The 12648-nt window shown below is 52.1% G+C and overlaps 5 protein-coding genes across 5 annotated transcripts; 3 read left to right on the forward strand and 2 right to left on the reverse strand.

Moving 5' to 3' along the window:
• Positions 1-634: 634 nt before the first annotated feature.
• Positions 635-3601, forward strand: N7458_002908 (uncharacterized protein; the record flags this gene model as incomplete). Its single annotated transcript, XM_056906291.1, has 6 exons — positions 635-663; positions 769-855; positions 950-1076; positions 1141-1342; positions 1390-2537; positions 2591-3601. The coding sequence occupies 6 exons, from the start codon at positions 635-637 to the stop codon at positions 3599-3601; spliced, it is 2604 nt and encodes an 867-aa protein (XP_056770398.1).
• Positions 3602-4899: 1298 nt separating this feature from the next.
• On the reverse strand, positions 4900-6306 carry N7458_002909 (adenosine kinase; the record flags this gene model as incomplete). The annotated part of the gene is made up of 7 exons (XM_056906292.1): positions 4900-4936; positions 4996-5109; positions 5168-5505; positions 5567-5908; positions 5968-6118; positions 6177-6192; positions 6255-6306. 7 exons carry the CDS (start codon positions 6304-6306, stop codon positions 4900-4902), a joined length of 1050 nt encoding a protein of 349 aa, XP_056770399.1.
• A 243-nt stretch (positions 6307-6549) lies between these two features.
• Positions 6550-7247, forward strand: N7458_002910 (DUF1770 domain-containing protein; the record flags this gene model as incomplete). The annotated part of the gene is made up of 2 exons (XM_056906293.1): positions 6550-7134; positions 7197-7247. 2 exons carry the CDS (start codon positions 6550-6552, stop codon positions 7245-7247), a joined length of 636 nt encoding a protein of 211 aa, XP_056770400.1.
• A 458-nt stretch (positions 7248-7705) lies between these two features.
• Positions 7706-9911, reverse strand: N7458_002911 (uncharacterized protein; the record flags this gene model as incomplete). The annotated part of the gene is made up of 5 exons (XM_056906294.1): positions 7706-8692; positions 8758-9126; positions 9193-9322; positions 9408-9610; positions 9723-9911. 5 exons carry the CDS (start codon positions 9909-9911, stop codon positions 7706-7708), a joined length of 1878 nt encoding a protein of 625 aa, XP_056770401.1.
• Positions 9912-11024: 1113 nt separating this feature from the next.
• On the forward strand, positions 11025-12021 carry N7458_002912 (60S ribosomal protein uL2; the record flags this gene model as incomplete). Its single annotated transcript, XM_056906295.1, has 3 exons — positions 11025-11073; positions 11237-11814; positions 11884-12021. The coding sequence occupies 3 exons, from the start codon at positions 11025-11027 to the stop codon at positions 12019-12021; spliced, it is 765 nt and encodes a 254-aa protein (XP_056770402.1).
• Between the last annotated feature and the right edge of the window lie 627 nt (positions 12022-12648).

Genomic DNA, 12648 nt, shown 5'->3' on the forward strand with positions numbered 1-12648 from the left:
ACCCCGGAGGGGGGTCACTGGGCACTGGGTGCTGGGCAGTTTCTTGTGACTGATCGGACTGCGGCGGGGCCTTGGTGCATGTCTGGTGCAGTAGCGGGTTTAGTGGAGGCAGACGATGGCAGGCATAGTGGGAGGGGAAGTGCTGGGAAGGTGGAAGTTGAGAGTTGAGAGTTGAGAAGGTCTGGAGTATAGAGAAAGTAGGGCTGCTGGGCTCTGCGACCGAGGACAATATGGGCGATAACCCTATGCCAGGACCATTATCTTTTTTGCATGCATTGAGTAATAATACCCTCTACAACTTCATTCACACGATAGTTCAACTGTATTTTATCAGTATCCAGTATCCTTCGAAATATTCACCAGCCACAGTGACTGGCGCAGCCACACGAGATTCCGCGGGAGTACTCCACGCCCTCGACTCGTCTCCACGCTTTTTCCAATCCTTCAATTCCCCGTCCCCTTCAACCTTCCCATCCTTTGTCCTCCTTCCAACTCCCCGCTCCATTCTCGCCTCTGGTCCCGATCTGATGGCTTGTTCACCGCTGCCTTCGCCCGCAGACGTCCATCCAGCCATAGCCATCTGACGGGCGACGGTCTACGGTGGGGTGGGCAATCCGCACGTCCCAACCCAAGCATGGCGTCCTCGTTTCAGGATGCGTGGCAGTGAGTCTACTCCCTCTCTGTCTCTGTTTATGTTTCTCTTCATTCTCCAAATATGCCAGCCAAGGCGAAATTGGAAATCTAAAAAACTGACCTCCCGTCGTGCAGGACTGCGCTCGATGTCGAACGCGAATTGTTGCGCTGCCTCGTTGAGAAGGAGCCGACCTTTGCCGAGATCTCACAACTTCTGTCCGAGTACGTCCCCATTTCGCGATCCATGTGGCTATTACACACTTTGCGCGCTTCTCAGAGATACCCCCATCTAACATTCGCGTCACATTTGTCCCAGATTCCGCACCGCTTGCCAGAATGCGATCCTTCTCGATTTCGATACCGCTCGTGCAACCGATGTGGAGGGTCGCCTATGGGATGCGCACCTAAAACTCAACACTCGGTTCCGCAAGTTACTCGCTCGTGTGAGTAGAGGGCTGGCTGGGGAAGTATCTGCGGTGTTTGGGCTAACATGTGCGGTTTGAATAGTATCGCGAGGAGAACACGAAGAAGAGACCCGTCGAGAAACGGAAGCTCGAAAAGCATTACCTTGATTTTATCAAATCAAGCCAGCGATTCTATCGGGGATATATCCAGCACCTATCCTCACATTTCGGAGGCATCGTGGAATTGGAGAAAGTGGCGCGCAAGTTCAATGTCGAGAGTGCGCAGCGTCCTATTCCTCTTGTGTGTGATCTACAGAATACTTACAAATTTTTGCTTTCTTTTCTTCTTTAGACCTGTCGGCTACCCCTCCATCTTCGATTACGCCTGAGTTGCGCTTGCGCATCCTTCAGTCCTGCCATGCGACTCTCATTCGACTGGGTGATCTCTCTCGGTATCGGGAAACCGAACTTGCCAGCAACAAACGCAATTGGGGCCCGGCCATTGGGTACTACGACCTGGCCTCGGTGATCTACCCTGCATCGGGGGCATCCCATAACCAGCTGGCAGTAATCGCGCTGGCCGATGGCAATCACTTCCGAGCTACATATCACCTCTACCGAGCATTGTCCGCCCACAACCCGCATCCCTCTGCAAAGGGAAATCTGGAAATCGAATTCAAAAAGGTCATGAACCTCTGGGTCAAGCGAGAATTGATTAGGCCAGAGGATCAAGGAATTCCGGGCAAAGCATTGGCACCGTGGTTTGTCTATCTCCATGCACAATGTTACAAGGGCAACGACTTTCCCGAGCACGATGAGCTTGAGAGCGAGGTGATGAGCCAACTGGCAGTTGACATCAGGGAGCGCTCACATGAAGGAACGCTTCAAAAGTTCTGTCTGGTCAACATTGCTGCAGAGGACTTTGCCCGAACTCGGTCCACCGCGGAATCTGTCTCAAATGCGCGGATGTTCTTCCAGCGCATTAATGTGAAGACCTTTTTCACATTATTGCAGATCCTGTTGGTTGAGCTAGAGCGGTTTGCTGGTGAAGATTCAAGCACCAGCAGCAAAGACTCGAAGAATGGTCCCGACAAGGTCACTGTCGTTGCTCGACGAATCCTGCCCGCTTTGCGACATTACAGCTCTTGGCTTCTGACCACCAGTGACTTTCTCATCTCGCCCAAGGAAGAGCAGGACTCGTCTCTGACGATCCAGATTCAAGAGTTCTGGAAGATTTACGCAGGCACCCTGACCCTGTTGGCATCCACCTTTGATGTCGTCCATCTTCCAGAGGTCGATTATCTTTTGGAAGAGGATGAAGAAAGCCTCGGCTTTGCGCCACTAGACCAGGCTGCGACTTCTCGCCGTTATGTCGGTTTAGGTGATAAGCTTAAACCTAGGATGAACGATCCCGGTGTTGAAAGAAGCCATCCAAACATAGAGATGCTCTACCGGATCCGCGAGTTCGTGATTGATGGTTTGGATTTGGTCGTGAGAAACGTACGTTGCACTGTTTGATAAGGTTTTTATTCAAATTTCTGACCATCTTCTAGAAAATTCCTCTTGCCCTTGTGGATGAAGAGGACAAGAAGACTTTCATCTACCAGGAGGATGGATTACCTTCGCAGTTCTTCTCAAGCCCCCATGGTCGCCAGAATACCCTCACGACACCGATTATTGAACGAGAGGATATCCCACCAGCAGATCAAGATTCAGCCTCTGGCACCGAGGCTCGCAGCATGTACGGCGACTCGCAGTCTGCCTCGGCCTCGGCCTCCGCATCGATGTCGGCCAACATGCATCGCATCGTCGAGGATATGGAGCGCTTGGTCGAGTCCGATACATATGAGAATGCGCCCAATGTCCCTGATCAGTTCGCCTTCCTGCATGATTCCAGGGAGATGCCCACTCCTTCGGCTCGAATGGCGGCAAATCTCTCTGCCTTCCCCTTTAGCGAGCAAATCGCACAGCGGCTTAGCACTCCAAGGGCTCCTCCTGGCCTAGTTCCACCTGTCGTCAACACAGCAGAGACCGTCCGTCCATCGGTATCTCAATCTTACACTCCACTCGTTGGGCTCCCCAGCATCCCCAGCATCTGGAATACTTCATCGCCCGCACCTCTGCGGGACGGTGCCTCTCCATGCACACCACCAGGTCTCAGCCAGCCCTCCTCCATGAATCCAATGGGTTCAGTAAATCCTCACGCTACCGGGTCCCCATCGCAAGACCAGATCGCAAATGAACTGCTTCGACATCAACTAATGGCCCAGGCACAGAATTCCAGCTCCCTGGAGATGTCAAGCTCCATGCCATCATGGGTTTTCCAATCCAATGCACAGCCCGCAAACAATTGGGGCCCGGATCCGCGCAGATTATCCTACAACGTTCCTAGCCAGCCAATGTCGAGCGGATTACCAACCCAGTCGTGGGCTAACGATGCCTTCATCGCTAGCAGTCTGGCTTCAGGTACCGGGGCCTTCAACTCGGGATTCAACGGCCATCGCAAATCGACCACTCAGCTTGGCGCTATTGGTCAAACCCCACCTTGTGGGCAGGGCGGTTGATAATGGCCTTCTGCGGCTTATCTATCAGTATCAATTGCACGTGTGACGAACATACCCAATCTGGCGACTGAGCGAGACCATGGACTGCAAGCACGAATCCATGCTCAGTTATCTCGGTACTAGCATGGAGTGCGTTGTTTCCTATGGCCGGGGACCATCGATCTACACATGGAATGTGGTATCCATAATTATCTAGATGCATCTAGGTCAACTCCAGCTGTGCAGATCTCGATAATCACCCGGTTTGTTCCCCAGTAGCCCGAGAATATTCCTCATTCCGGCCCTGAGATCCAACAAAATCCCCCTAGAGTTCGTGTCTCGATGGATCCTAGCACTTTGATTCCCCTGTGGCAATTTCCCTAATACTCCACCCTGTTTGAAGGACTGCGGTGATTGGCACTGTGCGTTCAACACGCAACACAGAGGAATCAATGCCCGAGTAAAGGGTTGTCTGCGGGTATCTTTCGCCCCGGTTTTATTTTTTGAGGAGGATGGATACGTTAGCGATATTCTTAAGTTATCCCCTTTTTCTTTCTTCCAGTTTCACGCAAATCGAAACAATCCGTGATTGAAATTCTTTTCTTGTTAGCCCAGTCTGTTTTTATCTTTGAGTGGAGGGAGGGGAGCTAAGTTGAAGGTGAAGGGTTCTAGTGGTGGAACAGGGGTGTCTACTTTATGAACTTGATACCTTGCCACGGCCAGGATTCAGGATTGTCTCGAATGGACTGCTAGAGCCGGTAAAAAGCAATTCACGTTTTCATGTACTCCCTCTTCGCAAGAATTTTATACCATCAGGTACCAGATATGATTAAGAGTGTTCACAGAGATGTACGGTTTATTGATGTTTATCTAGTCATTAAATCGTTGTTGAAAACGGGGCACTCTCGCTTCAGCGCGTAATTCCCCAGAATTTTTTGTCTGCTTTTGCCCCCCTTTTGTATCACATCTCACATATGGCCATACCATTTCTAGACACAGGACCGTGTGGTCAGTCCAACTGGAATCAGCAATGACATGGAGAGAAGGTGAATGGAAGCAAGATCATTTCATCAGGGACAGGTAAGTCCCTTTCGTTGCATTGCTCGACGTTAAGTCGAGGCAGGTGGTGAGGTAGATAGATTGGAAATAAGGAAATATGACATAAATGAAAATTTGGGTATAGAGGGTTGAATCATCCAAGGGTTGCGTGGTGCATCGTCGTCAGTCAATGAGGTTGATGCACCGAGACCTTCATCAGAAAGGCTCTGTGTTGAAAGGTGTTATTTCTATTCGGTTATCTTTGTGATAAGATGGACCGCTTAAGAGCGGGAGTAGGTCTGCTTGGGGGAGGGGAAGCTGGAGATGACATGTTAGTCTTTGACAGATATTTTGGGACACTTCGAGGGAACACTTACGAAGGTCCAAGCTCCTGGATGCTCTTGCTGGCGAGCCACTGGCCCATGTCAATGCTGTCATCAAGAGACTTGCCAGAGACAACACCAGCGCAGAAGCCACCGGCGAAGGCATCACTGTTAAATTGAAAAGTTAGTACACCGTAGTAGGACAGGGTACCCGGCTAAAACTTACCCGGCACCGTTGGTGTCGTTGATAGCATCCTTGGAGATTTCGTGAACCTTGAACTCCTTGATCTCGACGGTGCCGTCGGCGGAGGCAACACCGACAACGGTAGGAAGAGTACCCTGGGTGACGATAGCGACGCGGGGGCGCTGGGTGTTCTTCTTGGGCAGCAGGGCGAGCTTCTTGGCGATCTCAACGACGTCCTCAGTGCCCCACTCGTGGCTGGCGGCATAAGCACGAGCCTCGGTCTCGTTACAGAAAGTGTAGTCGGTGTAGGGGAGGACGCTGTCGAGCTGCTCCTTGAAGAACTGGGGAATGAAGGGAGCAGACAGAGAGAGCATGAAGATCTGGAGGTTGCAAGCATGTGAGCAGATGATATTTTCTGGATTCAAGCAGGAGTTTACTAACCTTGTTCTTCGCGGCAGCCTCCTCGCCGAGGGCCTGGATGGCGGGAACACAGACAGTCAGGTGGTAGCCACCGACGTAGTAGAACTGAGCCTTCTCGACCAGGGACCAGACGTGGGGCTGCTTCAGGTGCTCAATCTTGTACTCGTTGGCAGCAGCGAGGTGAGTGCACATGCTACGGTTGTGGCCAGTGATAACGACACCGCATTTGCCAGTGGGCTGAGTCTCGTCGACACGGTACTCAGTGTGGACACCAGCCTCCTCGCAGGTCTTCTTCAGGATGTCACCGTACTTGTCCTTGCCAACGCAGCCAATGTAGACGACCGAGTTCTCGGGGAGCATATACTTTGGAAAACAGTCAGAACTGAGATCCTACTCTATTCATCTCGATGATATTTTCTTACCTGGGCACCACGGGCAGTGTTCTGAGCAGCACCACCGGGGATCAGCTTAGCATCCCGAGCAAGGAGATCCTCGTAGATACCCATGTGCTGCTCCTCGGCAAGGATAGCATCGTTATCCTTCAGGTCGTACTTCTCGAGAAGGGCGGCATCACTTGAGAGAATTGTCAGTGGATTGGATACTATAGCCCGATAAGGAAATCAATTCGTACCCGCGAGCCTGGATGTCTAGCGGGGTGTCAGCACTCTAGTATACCAAATCTATTCAGAAAAATCAAGGGTAAACAAACCAAGGAGAGGGTTCTCCAGGCACAGCAGAGGGTATCCTTGAGGAGCGGCCATTTTGCAAATATGATCAATTGGAGAGAAATGAAGTTGAGGGGATGTCTAAGGGGAAGAAAAGTAAAGGCCAGCGCAGAAGAAAAGGTGGGAGGAGGATGGAGGGGTCCGGCAGAAAAGAAGCCGGGCGGAAGGTTCCCCCAAAAAGGTGGCCCGCCTGAAGCTCCACACGCCGGGACCTTGAACTCGCCTTCTCCAGGATACAAACACCTTGCGAAAAAGCGATTCCACCCCACGCCATTCACAATGACTGACCATATTCTGGAGGTCGCCGAGACCATCCAAACAGCCTCTATTGTCTCGCACCCGTCTGCCACCCACGATCTCAACCCGTCCACCGCGGCCTCGGAAAAGCAGCCCGTTGTTGTAGCCCCGGCTTCCGATGCTGGCAGTCTGTCTTCGGACATTGTTGATCCAAGCCGAGTCATTCGCCCTATTCGTCGGCGCCAGACACTTCCTCCTCTGCCGGACTTGCGCTTCGAGCAGAGCTATCTGGCTAGTTTGAAAGGAGCCGACACCTGGGGACGGGTAGCGTGGATTACCATCAGGGACCAGGTACGGGGAACCGGGGAACCTATATCGGATGAACCGCATAGTGAAATTCGCATGGCTAACGATGATTGTTTCTTGCTCCAGGTCCTTCTCCCTCTTATCCAAGGCACAGTCTGGACACTCGCGCTGTCTGGGTGGCGCTTCTGGAACCGCAATGCCTCGCTTAGCGGACATACACTGGGAAGCAGAATCCGCAGGTGGTGGTACGGAGTCAACAACTGGAAGTTGCCGCCGGTGGGCTGGACCAAGGATCCTAAGCTGGCCTCGCGGGTCGAAGATGTGAGTCATTCATTCCAATGAACAAGAAGATATCAAGTGAACGTATGTGGCTGACGGCTCAGGAGTTTTTGCAGTTCTACGAAGCCCAGTTTTCCAACGCTGGTTCTGACTGAGTCCTCATGGTGCTGAGACCTGGATTGTCTCAGTGGCTTTGAGGAATTATATATTGTCTTGCTAGCATCAGTGGCGTTGGAATCCTGGCGTTTTGTTGGATTTTTTACCTTCTTGTTATATATCCCAACATCTTAGAGTGTTCTATCTTTCTGTCGGCAAAAGTCATGTACCTCCATTACGTTCTCTATCTCAAATCAGTACATACCACGGCATCTTTCAAGATACAACTTGTATATCAGATACATTGTTTCAGCTCGGACCTCGAGCTTATTGTCAAAATTTCCGTATCTGTTTCTATCTACGGCGCTTGGAATGACTGAAGGCGAGTGAAGCCAAGTGTGACACCCCAATTCTAAGCAAATGGCGTAAGACTCCTCAATCATTGGCCAAAAGTGAAAAACATTAGACATCTGTCAGCCTATCTGACAAAGACAAAGTAAGAATAATGAATAGCCTCTCAGCCTGTCGGTGGCGGTGGCGCCTGCGCACGAGGCAGCTCGGAGCTGGGTCGATTCTCAGTACCCTGATGAGACCCATTCCAGCCGTTTAACGAGACCGGCTGGTTAGTTCTCGGTGCTTCTGATGGCGCGGAGACAGGGTGAGACACGTCGGTCGATACCTGAACAGCGGGCTCGGGGGTGTTCAAGAGTGCAGACATTGGTAATCCAGTCACCTTTGGAACTGCTGGCTGGGTAGGAACCTGAGGTGCTGGAGCCGAGGCGAAAGCCGATGCGGTCGCAGATGGAGCTGCTGCAGGCCCTGTTGCCGGGGGTGGCTGCGGTGTGTCTTTAGGAACGTACGCTTCATTAGGCACGCCAGCTTGTCCAGCATCTTCCATCGAAGCATCCTTTGGAGGAGGCTCGTCAGGATCTTTGGGCCCACCGGGCGCACCGCCCTTACCGTATCGAAGCTGAACCACGAGACTTCTGGGCTCCCCGTTGATGATAGATTCATCGCCACTCGCATCATCCCCTTCGTCATCGCCCTCAAAATCATTTTCATCCTCATCCCCACCGTCCCATTCATTCCCACTGTCATTGGAGCGAGCTTCGGACTCATCGTCCTCATCGAGACCATAACCAGAGTAGCCGTTGGGATGAGTTGATGTCCGGTTCCGTTGCGGTCTTGAACCATCTTCTTCCTCATATTCGGAATCTTCCCGCTGGCCACTGAGCAATGATTCACCGTATGCGCCGCCTGCCCGAGACCTAACTTGGCGGCCACTTGCAGTGAATCGAGGACGCGAGGGTTCAGCCGGTGTCACGCCGGATGAATTCCGGGCTGATCGTCTAGCGGGCTGGTCATCTGAGAAGAAGTCCTCGTCATCGTCGTAGGTGTATTTCAGCTTCTTGCCACGGGTGCGGCCCTCATACAAGGAGAAGCCGGGCTCCGGGCGAGCAAATGCAGCCTTGCGTGCAAGACGGTAGTCGCGACGCTTGCGCTTCTGTACCGTTTGTTAGCCACCGGCCTCCATGCATTTCCCACCCTCCGTATCATCGAAGAACTTACCTCTTCTGAAGCTTCAAACCGAGGGATGGCGGCTCTGATCCGTTCGCTAAGTTTCTTCGAATTCGTACCCTTCTCCTCCTGCAATTTACCGGCGATAGCCTGTATTTCTGGAATATCACCAGCAACACTCCACCAGGTAATGGTCTTGAGAGCAGGGTTGCTCTCACGGTATAACCGGAAGTGCGTATCATCTTGACCTTCGATAAGCCAATATCGACGTTTCAGGCTATCCTTACCCCAGGGCTGAACGGATAGGGGCTGGTTCAAGTCATCATCATGGCGCGACTGCTTATACGATTCCTTGATCTTTGCCTGAATTGCATCGGATGACGAGAGGGACCAGAGGATCAAAGCGCGTAGGAGTTCGAGCTATTGATATTAAAATAAAATGGATCAGCGGCCTTGCGCGGGTAATCATGTTGTTTGAAAGCGTACCCGTTCTGCGGGCGACATGGTCGCAAAAGTGCGACCACCATGCAGAGGGTTCTTGCCCTCCCATGCCTTTGGCCACTGCGATTGATGAACTTGAATCGCCTCCTCTAGCGGTCGCGTATAGTGATTTCGTCTGATAAAATGAGAGCCCATGTCAGCGCATAATTTGGGAAGCCATTGAGAGATAGGGGCCAAGGGCGCGCGCTATGCTAGCACACCGCGGGGGACCGGGTATTGGGTGGCGACCATACTCAACATCCTTCTTGCGATTCAAAACAAGTCCTAGCAGCGCGCATAGTAGGCGCTCAATGTATTCTCCAGGGACCAAGTCCTCAACTCCTTTCTCAATGTCTTGCGGTCCGAAGTGTGGCAGGCTTCGAGGGAAAGCTTCGTGGAAACGCGCGCGGAACGTGACGATGAACTAGGCCATTGCGACAAGTCAGCGAACGTGTCTTTGAGTAGAATTGACGCGTCATAGAGATAGCCATATGTGCAGAAATGGATAGGAGCCATTCAATGGGACAATAACTTACCGCGATGTTCGGGTTATCAGCCAGAACGTATTCATGCGGCGGTGATGGTTCCCGCTTTGGCGGCGGAGTCTCCGACTCCTTCTTGAAGTACTTTGCAATACCAAGTGGCTCGTCGATGGCCATGGCTGCTTCGTCATCAGTCGGTGGAGCTGATGAAAGTGAGGAAAGATCCGAGTCTGAGTGTGCCATGATAGATGTGATGGTGGGGGGAAGGTGATGAGAGAAGGACAAGAGTTTGGAGCCGGCTCAGGAAGCGTCACGTCGGTAATGGCACTTGCGCCCGCAGGGCGATTATTTAAGGGAGATCCCTTACGCGACAGAAGCCATTTGATTTGCGCAGATTCATTCAAACGTAGTGCTGTACTGTACAATGTCTTGTATTCACTAAAAGGAACGATCTATAGCTATTCAAATTTGGAAGAGTCAAGGACTATAGGTATATAGATGAGCAACGACGAGTAGTATAGATCTCTTGGAGATGTCGCTCTAGTAGAATTCAGGTATGTATATTATGAAAGAGGATTTAAGGTCTCTCTCAAAGATAATGGTAATTGCTTTGACTATGTATGTTGACCAGTATGATATGCTCGCGTCTAGCAGTTCGTCATTTAGCAGCGTATCACTTAGCTTGATATCCAATGGTAAAGTACGCCGTCAAGGGGCATGAACTGTGAGGAATAGGAAAGGGCGAAGATAAACTCGAATGCTGGCGGGCCAGGAAAGAGGGGGAATAATGACTACGGACCAGATTCTGTTGCAGCTGGATGGGCAACCAGTCAGTCACCAAACTTGGTCGCTCTCCGCAGTCGAAAGGACAGAGCGGCCTAGCGCTCTGGCGTCAGGGCTATCGTGTTGGTCACGTGGTTGGTTATGTAACCCAGGCGAAGGCGGACTCGTTGTGGAGAGGGTTAGGCTAGAAGGTATCAATCATCGAGGGTAGTGATGTATAGAAAGGGAAATTGTAGTATCTGGGTCCATTCCGTATTGTGTATTCCATTTTCTATTTCCATGTCACTCCTCAATCAGTAGAGCTTTCGTGTGAAACCCCGTCCAACTGGTCTGTTCTGGTTGTATGTGCTGACCTAATCCGTGGTTGCGCTAGCACCGATTTGGCTAGGTTAGCGACCGCACCCTAAAGCCCACACAGTCCCGTCCCCGAGCATTTCTCATCCTCTTCAACGACAAGTCCCATCTTCAATTCGAGGTACGACCTTTTCCCTTCCCACTCGACTCTGTCTTCGCCGGCAATCGACTGCCTGTCCTTCGCAAATACTAACACAGGTACTCCTTTAGACAGTCGCCATGGGTCGCGTTATCCGCAACCAGAGGAAGGGCCGTGGCTCCATTTTCAGTGAGTGCGATCGCATCAAAATTTCCCATCCTCGCCCCCGATTCTTTTCGTCCGCGCGAACGCACGACCGCAACGAAAAAAAATCCCACAGACTGGAGGAAACGGGCGACCTGACATGGGCTTTGGAATTGGAATACTGATGATCATTTTCTTCTCTGTACAGCGGCCAACACCCGTCTCAACAAGGCCCCGGCCCAGTTCCGTACCCTTGACTACGCTGAGCGTCATGGATACACCCGTGGTGTCGTGAAGGAGATCATCCACGATGCCGGCCGTGGTGCTCCCCTCGCCAAGGTCCAGTTCCGCCACCCCTACAAGTTCAAGATGGTCACCGAGACCTTCATCGCCAACGAGGGCATGTACACCGGCCAGTTCATCTACGCCGGTAAGAACGCTGCCCTGACCGTCGGCAACGTCCTTCCCCTCGCCTCCATGCCCGAGGGTACCGTCATCTCCAACGTCGAGGAGAAGGCCGGTGACCGTGGTGCTCTTGGCCGTACCTCCGGTAACTACGTTACCGTTATTGGCCACAACCCCGAGGATGGCAAGACCCGTGTCAAGCTCCCCTCCGGTGCCAAGAAGGTCATCAAGAACACCGCCCGTGGTATGGTTGGTATCGTCGCCGGTGGTGGCCGTACCGACAAGCCCCTGCTCAAGGCTTCTCGTGCCAAGCACAAGTTCGCTGTCAAGCGCAACTCTTGGCCCAAGACTCGTGGTGTTGCCATGAACCCCGTCGATCACGTAAGTTTTGTCCCATTTCAACCCCGAGTCCGGTGAGACCACATACCTAACCACTTTCTTCTCCTACAGCCTCACGGTGGTGGTAACCACCAGCACATCGGTAAGGCCTCGACCATCTCCCGCTACGCTGCCCAGGGTCAGAAGGCCGGTCTCATTGCCGCCCGCAGAACTGGTCTGCTCCGCGGTACCCAGAAGACCAAGGATTAAGCGTGATGTTACGTGGAGTTTTTCTTGTGACGGGTTGAAAATGGACTTCTGCAATGAGACATATGTATCTAGGCGACTGCGGATAGGCGTCCCATGCGCCCTTAGCGAATTAAGGTTGTGGCCACCATCCTTCTTACTGTTCGAGCAAACTCAAAAGGGTGATGGGGATGGGGTCCGGGGCTGGCCTCATGTCACGGCAGAACGGAAAAGTCAAAAAAGGCCCGCGGGGGCTCTTGAAATGATACACCTTTCAAATCTTCAAATCCGTTCTGTGCTGTCCACCCTGTAGATTGAGATGTAGATATTGGGGGTTATCATTTTTGTCCCGATATTGTAGTAGAAGTAATAGAGCCCCCTTGGTTGCGGAGCTTAACCGTACATCCTTCGACACCATCTACGTGAGTTCTCCAACGGGTCTCTCTTGCCGATCCAGTCTGAGGCATGGGCCTAGTCTTTCCTATCCAGTGAACTGTGGGCTTATCTATGCTTGGCCCTATCTGCGGGGCTTCCTTCTACAGCTGGAAGCATCACGAGCCTTCTCCGAATTGCCCGTCCAGCATCGAACCTGCCAAAATATAGATCCGAAGAGTCTGTACTGTAGCCCGGTCTATTCGATTCATTAGAATA

The sequence above is a fragment of the Penicillium daleae genome (genome assembly GCF_028827525.1).
Source record: "Penicillium daleae strain IBT 16125 chromosome Unknown utg000002l_segment0_segment0, whole genome shotgun sequence".
In the NCBI taxonomy this organism is placed as follows: domain Eukaryota; kingdom Fungi; phylum Ascomycota; class Eurotiomycetes; order Eurotiales; family Aspergillaceae; genus Penicillium; species Penicillium daleae.